Source organism: Emydura macquarii, unplaced genomic scaffold (assembly GCF_026122565.2).
Source record: "Emydura macquarii macquarii isolate MOO-44397 ecotype Brisbane River unplaced genomic scaffold, CSIRO-AGI_Emac_v2 contig_2705, whole genome shotgun sequence".
Lineage (NCBI taxonomy): Eukaryota > Metazoa > Chordata > Testudines > Chelidae > Emydura > Emydura macquarii.
In genome coordinates this window covers 1-9062 of record NW_027132842.1, presented here as the reverse complement: position 1 = coordinate 9062, position 9062 = coordinate 1, and the positions used below count along the sequence as shown (strand labels likewise).

General features: G+C 51.1%; 1 protein-coding gene across 1 annotated transcript; it reads right to left on the bottom strand.

Annotated features, from left to right (window-relative positions):
* Window positions 1–711: 711 nt before the first annotated feature.
* On the bottom strand, window positions 712–8293 carry LOC137164986 (early activation antigen CD69-like). Its single transcript, XM_067566057.1, has 4 exons — window positions 8212–8293; window positions 4691–4786; window positions 2170–2354; window positions 712–816 (listed from the first exon to the last, which is right to left on the bottom strand). The coding sequence occupies exons 1-4, from the start codon at window positions 8291–8293 to the stop codon at window positions 712–714; spliced, it is 468 nt and encodes a 155-aa protein (XP_067422158.1).
* Window positions 8294–9062: the final 769 nt, after the last annotated feature.

Below are 9062 nucleotides of genomic sequence, written 5' to 3'. Positions count from 1 at the left end.
CCTTGCTCAGATCCATTCAGAAAGCTGCTGAAAAGATCATTCTCCCTGCCCATTGTTTTCACCATTTCACCCCCTCTTTGCATCCCTCCACTGGCTCCCCTTCTCTATTGCATCAAAGAGAAGCTGGCTTGGCTTCACTTTCCTGGCCCTTTACAAACTGCATTCTCCCAACCTACCATCTCTCTTTCACCGTACCAAGATGCTGACTCCCACCTCCAGTGAGTCCATGCTCCATCACTCACTTGTTACTTTTCAAGCAAGCGTCTTCATGCTTTCTCCCACAACACCCTACAAACAAACGAACAAACAAACCAAAAAACAAAACAAAAATCAAAGCAAAAAACCCCAAATCAAACACCTCCCCCCTCAAAAAATAGGTGCTTACACTGAGATAGCTAACTCAGTGTAGTGCATTAGTAGAGGTGAGGCATAGGTTTCTTTTACCATGATGTATCTAGTCGAGGAATGCTAGAACCTGAATCTGGAATTTACCTGGACAAGTGACACAGAGGTTAAAGCCACCGGTGCCTTGTCTCCACTAGGATCTTACACCTGATTGCCTTCTGTGATGAGATGACTTGCTCTGTGGATGTGGGGGAAGTGATGGACATGATAGCACCTTAACACCCTGTAGTAAAAGGTTTGTTGTAACACCTTTTCAATACCTGAAAGGTCTGACCCAACCATGACCATGCTGTTAAGATAAAGCACTCACATGCTGAATTCTGTACCATCTGCCCACCTCCAGGGTTGGCCCGGGTCTCTCCGGAGGCCGATCCAGCTCAAGAGGGAGCCTTTATGTTGCAGCAGGAAATCCTTTAAAAACAGCAAAGAGAGAAATGTCAGGGATGATGCTCACCGTGCACCTGGGTCAGTAAAATCATCATTCACTTAAGGAGAGAGATAAAGTCCCACTGGGATCAGATTCTCCTTTATGCTCAGGCTAAACTGGGCAGCATAAGGGGCCCTTAAAGCGGGCACAGACAGCCCTGTGAAAATCCCTTTCCAAGGTGGATTGGGTGTACTGCTCTGCACCCAGCCCCGGGCACAGGGACAGGCCACAATGCACTGTGGCTATTCTCTGTATCCCAGAGAGCCATAGGGATGGGAAGCAGCTTTCACTATTGTGTCAGAATGTGGCTACAGAGACCAAAGGTCCCAGACCCTCACCTTCCTAGATGATCAGGGTACTGCAGACGGTCCCTGTGGGCAGCATCTCCCAAATGAAAATGATTAAATGTACGCTCTCAATGTCTTACTGGGAAAAATACCACGATAAGGGGCCAAAGAAAGCAGGGTGTAAATCAAAGCAACCCCAAGGCTGCTCAAGATTACACTAGTGAGGCTGAGACAGTCCCTGCACAGCCCAGCTGTGATGTCTTGGAATAGGGCAGTATCCCTTTAAGTAGCTTGTGAGCCCTCTAGCGGTGCTGACGGTGTTCTAGGCCAGTGGAACCCAAGCAGAGCAACAGGATGTCTCACTGTACACAACATGCCAGTCCTAGCTACATGGTTATTACGACTGCACCATGCACATATGGGTCCTTCATATTATCACTGTTGTGTAATGAGCAAAAGACACATCTCCTGGCTCAAAAGCACCTCCCCAACCTCCACCATCCCTGCCCCAAGACAGCAATGGAGAATCAGGCCTCTGGTCTTTACCTACAAAGCCCGTAATGGAATGGGACCCTGGAGGCTGCTCCATCCTCCAAGACAGCTGGAGAGACACAGGCTGGGGCCAGTGCCATGACCTCAGCTGTAGAATTTCTTGCTGGGAGAGATCAGAACTGACCCAACCTGGACTGTGGTTAGATCGATGTGTCAGGCCCATCTATGGGACCGGTTAATAATAATAATCGTGAACATAGATTCACATAGTTTATTATTATGTGTATGGCAGTAGCCCCGGCTGAGATCAGGGTCCCACTGGGCACTGCACAGACACACAGCGAGAGACAGGCCCTGCCCCAAAGAGCTCACAGTCTAAATAGACAAAGGGAGGACTGTTCTGTGATCCAGGAAACCATCGAACCTTCAAACTTTCCTTGTCTGAACTCCCAGCAGAGGTACCTCAGGGCAGGGCAGGACAGGCCCTCATTCCAGCACTGACCAGTCTGCCACATCTGCCCTATTGCAGCTCACAGAGAATCTATATCTCGGCCTTACCAAGTCTTTCTGGGTGTCAGTCACAGCCAGGGAGGCACCGAGTGAAGAGCAGTGGCTCTGGCCAGAGGTCCAGTTCCCTTCAGCCTCTGAGAAGAGGTAGCATTTCCCTCGGTAGCCAATCCAATCATCCAGGCATGCGGCTGCAGGCAGGTCCAGAGGAGAGCAATGACGTTTGGAGGCTACCACTGACCGATATCAAGTAGCACAGTGGTTAGGCATTCATAAAATCATGGAAGATGAGGGTTGGAAGGGACCTGAGGAGGTATCTAATCCCACCCCCTGCTCACAGCAGGACCAACCCCAGCTAAATCATCCCATCCAGGGCATTCTTCCCTCCCCACGCTCTGTTTTAATTACCTCCCCATACACATGCAGACATGGTTTGCTAGTAATAAGCCTCGCTCTTATCTAGCACTTCATCAGTTGGTATCAAAGCCCCTTATGAAAGAATTGATATCATTAGCCACATTTTACAGGTGGGGAAATTGAGTCACGGGGAGGGGAAGTGACGGGCCCAAGGTCACTCCAGCTCTGCCACCGGTCTGCTGGAATAGACCCCTGTTCTCCTGAGTCCAAGCCCATGCTGTAAACTGCATTCATTGCTCTCAGTTACAGGCAGGAAAGTTGGCATTTGATATTAAAGTGATCAATAGTGCAGATAACACTGATCCCAAACCAGACTCCGTTACCCATGTTTATATAGGAAATCAGGGCCTGGGGTTACCGTCCCAATAGCAGGACGTCAGCACCTGTGGGTCACAGAATCAATCACTAGGTGTCACTGAAGATACAAGAAAAAAGTTATAGGAGCCACTAGTCTAACCTATGGAGTCAGGACTGGACTCTGATCTCAGGGATCTTGATGTAAATCTAGAGCAGAGGTTTTCAAATTGGGGACAGGACCCCCTGGGGGGACATGGAATGTATTCGGTGGGGGCATGAGACATTTTAGGGCAAAAAAACCTTACAGTGCACATTTTACCCACAGTATAACTAGCAAAAGCTGATTCCTCCCGACACACCAGGGCCTCAGATGGTGCTGTGCATTTGATTCTAGATGGCGCTGTGCATTGTGATGGATTTCTCTTAAGCTTATACAAAGGTGTTGCCTTCTGTATGTTAATCTGTTTGCTACGACACAATGTGCACATTTCATTTTAGGCATCGACAACAATCACAGTTTTGCTTTTGCTCTTATTACAATGGATCATTGAATCAATGCCTTACTGTTTTTAATATTTAGTGAGAGTTGAACACTGGTTTTTTAAATTGGTATACGTACTTGTGTGATGGGGGGGCATAAACTACTACAGACACAAAGAAGGGGGGGCGCAATCAAATAAGTTTGAAAACCACTGATCTAGAGTGACCCCACCAAAGCCAACGGTGCCTGGGACCGATTCTGCTCTGTTTTCCTTGTGTCAATCCAGAGTCACTCCACTGAACCCCATGGAGTTGTTCTGGATTGCAGCTCACAGCAGAATCGTCAGAAGATCACAGTCACACCATTCTCTACCCCAAAGTCTGATGCAACAGATTCACAGCCCAGCAATTTATCACATCACCCCTGCATGTGAATGCCTGTGAGCTTCACCATGCAATCGTCCATCAAATCCTCGTGACTGCACTCTCTGGCTGAGAAGAGGCGCAAGTGGCCTGGACAGATAAGGCAGCAGGAATTGTTCTGCCTTGTGGGCTGTGCAGGAGACTGACTGGAGGTAGTCCCATGTTTCCTTCATACTCTGGTGTGAAATGATTTGATCACAGGTCTCTGAGCCTAGAAAGTTATACTGGAGCAAAGCTGTGTAAAGTACCAAATAGCTGAGAACGGTGAAAACTCGACTCACCTCACATTTCCTTTCATCATCCACTAGGAAAGAAGTAGAAGGGGACCTTAGGGGAGGGAGGGCAAAACCAGCACGAGGGGCAGAGGGGCAGACAATGGGGCAGAGGCATCGGGGGGGGGCAGAGGAAGGGGCAAATGGGAGCATGGGCGGGGCCTTGAGGGAGAGGCGGAGCAGGGGCAAAGGCAGGAGTCACCACTGGCCACACATGCTCAAAGCACTTTACAAAAGGGAGATCAGGGTCCTCATTTTACAAGTGGGGAAAGTGAGGCAGAGAGGCATGAAACTACTTGCTTAAAGTCATCAGCAGGCCGAGAATAAAACCCAGGTCTCCTGAGTCCCACGTGGAGAAACCCTCCTGAGTCTCAATCTAGTGCCCTCTCTACTAGGCCACACTGCCTCCCAGTTCAAGGAAGCTACCCCAATTAGCACCAACTGAGAACCTGGCAAGTTTAAAGTGAGAAGCATGCATTCTGCTGTGGGAGTGATTTAGGGAATTTGATGTAGGGAGAGCCCTGCAGAAAAACAGAGCAGCAGCCACTCCGATATTGAGGTGACGGGAATGCCAGAAATATCAGTGGTAGATGCTAAGCCAGCACCTGTAATCACACCCGAGATGTTGAGCTCCAGAAGAATGGGAAACAGAGAGCCTGGGGCATGGGAGGCGGAGAACTCACCTGCCAGAGCTATGACTAAAGCAATGATGATGCCCATAACTGAGATTAACCCAATGGCGTAGCAAGAACAGTTCTTGACCGTGGGCAGAGGCTGAGCTGAAAAATTAAAGCAGCTGTTTACATTCCCTGTGCCATTCTGGAAGAGAATCAGGGATCAAACTTTGGATCATCACAGAAATTAAGAGCCATGCTACATAACTCAGGCCATGGCAGGAGGGAGTGATGTGGTCCAAACGGCAGGCTGGGAAGATGACCTGAGCTGCAGAATCTGGAAAAGATGGCTTACGCAGTTGTTTGATTTCAGGCCAATATTTTCAAACGTGGATGCTTAAGACAGGCTCCTGTAGCCCCAGTTAGGCATCTAAACGAGAAGCTGATTTCCAGCAGTCCAGAGCTCCTACTGAAGCCAGTCAGGGTTTCCGACGCTGAGCACCTTTGAGCACAAAAATAGCCATCCTGGATCAGACACAGGGCCTGGATCACTTCGGCCTGGACCCACACAGGGACTTAGGGGTCTAAATCTGGGGTTAGGCACCTAAATCCAAGGTTTAGACACCCCTGCGGTGCACAAAACCCCTGCTCCGTGGCTGTCTAGCCCGGCAGAGACCTAAACTAATTCAGCACCTAAGTTTTCAGGGTAGGTGTCTATGTTTCTGCCTCTAGGCGTGTGCATGGCTGCCTCAGTCTAGGTGTTCCGACCCCTAGCTCCCACCTAAGCTCCAGAGTGATCCATACGCTGAGGGAAGATCAGCCTCTTTCCACCTAACGTGCCGGATCCCGTATGTGTGCTCAGAGGCCACCCAGAAGAGGAAGACCTCCCTTTAGCTAGTGGCTAGGCTGCTCCACCAGGTAGGAGACTCCTGGTTCAAATCTGCCCCCAGAAGGGATTTGAACTGGGTTCTGCTCCCTCTCAAGTGGGTTCCCTACCCATGGAGAGATGGGATGTTCTGATGCAAGCCTTCCTCCGTGAAATTGTCCCACTTCAAATACTTGAATCATTCAGTGGGCCAGAGAACATGGGAGAATGACTCTCTATTGCCGAGCCCCGTGGGTAGGCCACTCATCAGACAGGTAGCAGATCCCTGTTCAAATCAGCCGAAGGAAGAGTTGAAGGGGGGGGGGGGTCTCCCACATCCTGAGTGAGTCCCCTAACCCCTGTGCTGGAGGTCATAGGGCTGCTGTTGTCTCCCCATCCCCCCCGTTCTGTGTGGAGCTGGGCAGGCACCTAAACCCATCTCACCAAAAACAACTTGGGCACCTCAGTGGCCTGACTCCCGGAGAGGGGCTCCTGGCTGCGGATCATAGCAGAGATAGGTGCCTCCTGACAACCCGGACCTAGATGCTGAACTCTGTGAGAGGACCAATGGCTCTGTCCTCAAATCACCTCAGCCAACTCCCTCAGCTGAGGATACCCCCCTGCTCAGCATCTCCCATGGGTTATCTTAGGTCGCTCTCCCCACTCCCAGCAGGCTGGCTTTTGTGGATCCCCTTCTGAGATGCCCCTCTGCACCCAAGCATTGTACAGGGAGTCCAGGCACCCAGCTCAGGCTTGGTGGAGCCCAAGGATTTCTCTAGGCACCTGAACGTTAGAGGATTTGACACTTGGCTTTGCAACGCCTACGTCCCTTTGTGCATCTGGCCCTTTGTCTGCCGGTGCCTCAGTTCCCCGCGTGTAACACGGGATAATAGTACTTCCCTACCTCACATGAGGGTGGAGGGGGTTGAGAAGATAAATACACTGACGGTTGTAAGGCGCTCTTGTACTACCTTAATGGGGACCACATATGTACGGAAACTGCCTAGATCGGTGGTGCCCAACCTTTTTGGCTCGAGGGCCACAGATATCATTTTTACAACCCTGAAGGGCCACCAGTCTCCGCCAGCAGGGCCCTCCCTCTGCAGCCAGACAGAAGGAGTTCAGCAAGGAAACTGCCTCCTCGCTGATCTCCCGTCCCCCTGGGCTGCAGCAGGGAAACTGCACACGTCCTGTAGCCCGTGAACTCCACCTGGTTCCCTAGGCAGTGGCTCCCTTCTGCAGGCAGGGGGATGGGAGATCAGTGCTCCCCTCCCTCTGGCTCCAGCAGGGACCCAGCATGTAGGGACCCAGGCGGAGCGCTTTGCGGTGCTCCCTGCTACAGCCAGGGGGAGGGGAGCTGATTTCCCATCCCCTTGGCTGCAGCAAGGAACCTGCACCGGTCTTGTAGCCCCACGGCAACACACTCCACCTGGGTCCTTAGGCAGCGGCTCCCTTCTGTAGCCAGCGGGAGGGAAGCCCTGGGCCACTTTGAAAGACCCCATTGGCCGCTTTTGGCCTCTGGGGCCACGGCTTGGGAAGCACTGGCCTGGATAGATGACTGTGAGAAAACATCTGTGGGCTACCTGAGCACTGTGCCAAAGAAACAGTGTAAACGGAACTAGACCATCAATAGACCAGGCTGAAAGGAGACGCAAGGGCTGAAGAGACAGAGGGAAAACTGCCACATACATAGGCCTGACAAGCTCAATAGACAGTTTGGATTAGTGGGCGGGTAATCGATATCCCGGACTTCTGGTTTTCATCCTGGCTGACCCTGGGGTTACTGGAGTGGAACCGTCATTGAGAGAGTTTCCTATTGGCAAGTCTTTGAGGGTTTGTCTTTTTGTTTTGTTTACATGAGTCATGCATGTTTCACTGTATCTTTGCCTTTCACCAAGAACTGGAGAGGGGAAATACGTGACGGGAAGAGGCCAGTGTTACTGGGAACGGGGAGAGTGAGATTTTGGCTCCAGTAGAGCTACAGCCCATTGACAGCAGCTGGGGATCCGGCCGCATTGACTCCAACAAGCTACGTTACACTGGCAGTAACGGCGCCACTCCACTGGCCTAGGGACACCATGCTCCAGCCCCTCCCCCTCCTGCTTCTGGTAGCCTCCCCTCCCTTATGAGGCAGAGGGTTAGGAGCAATTATTGAAAGGGCTGAAATGACACACCCTGACACTTGTGTCTATAGCAGGGTTTGAGCCCCATGACCTCCGACACTCAAAATGTTGGCTTCTACCACTTGAGCTAATGAGTAATTCCAGTGGATAGCAGCAACAGTAGGCTATTATCCTCTAGCAGACTAACTTCTGGGGTGGGGGAAATACCTCACCCACTCCAACAGCAGGGTTTGAACCCAGGACCTCTAGCTGTAAAAGCAGCAGTTTCAACCACTTGCGTTAAAGAATTAAATCCATGAGATAGTAGTAAGAGCAGCTGTTATCCTCTAGCGAAGAACGTGACACTCACTCTACCAGCACAGGTCACTAGCAGGGTTCACACCTGGGACTGTGCCGCACTGGAAAGCACAGACTGCTACTAGTTGAGCGAATGAAAAAATGTGATTAGTTTACAGCAGTTGTAAGTTGTTATCCTCTAGTGCTCCAGCTACTACGGGAGGCTGAGAACACAGTCTACCAGTGGGTTACAATATCACCAAAGTAGGCTGAGATGAATCCCCAGGAAACTGCTAACAAAGAAGCACAAAAAGAAGCAAATATACCTGGAGGCTGCTCTGTCAGGACCTGGCTGGGACCGTTTTGTAGCTCTTCATTGTGCCTGGTCTTCCTGAAGCTGTTCCCCATTCTGTCCACGTCAGAGCACGCGGGAAAGAAAACTAGAGAATAAAATCAGAGAAAAAGGAGTTTCCCTTTAATTAAACGAAAGGTGCAGGACTAGAGCAATACAGTCACTGAAATCAGAGTGTAACTCACAAACACAGTGGGTGCTTTGTCCCTCTCTAGCGGTTGTTTCATGATGGATCTGTTATTTCCCCACCCTGTTCTTTGGATGTGTCAACAAGAGTTGAATTTGGGGGTCCTGATCCCTGGCCACGTGCTACTGAACTATAAATGAATCATCTGGCTCCTGGAGAAAGACCCTAGAATGCAGCACAGTATTTCAGACAAGGGCGCCGGAACCTTTGTAGAAGTGGGGGGGCCATGGCCCCCTGACCCGCCTGCTTCCACCACTGGTGAGGGTGACCAGCAGCAGTCTGGAGGTGTTAGCAGCCTTTCGGCACTGTGCGGGCAGGAAAGGATTGGAGCTGCTGCCGGCCTCAACGGGGTGGGGAAGAGATGACTTCTGTAAAGACACGGGTCAGGTCATCCCTTCCCCTCCCCCCTGTGAAAACAGCTGCTGGCCACAAACCCCGGCAGAAAATGGGGGTGGTGGGAAGCGTTTCTTTTGTTAAAGAATGGGGGGGGCATGGTCACCCCAAAGCCCTGCCTCTGCATACGGGGAGCGCAAAGAGAGCGAGTGAGAAGGACAGTCTCATACGCACGCCCAGCCCACCCCTCTCGTGGTGATTTATGTCTCCCCCGGCTACTCCCGAACCGACGTGTCCTCATTGCC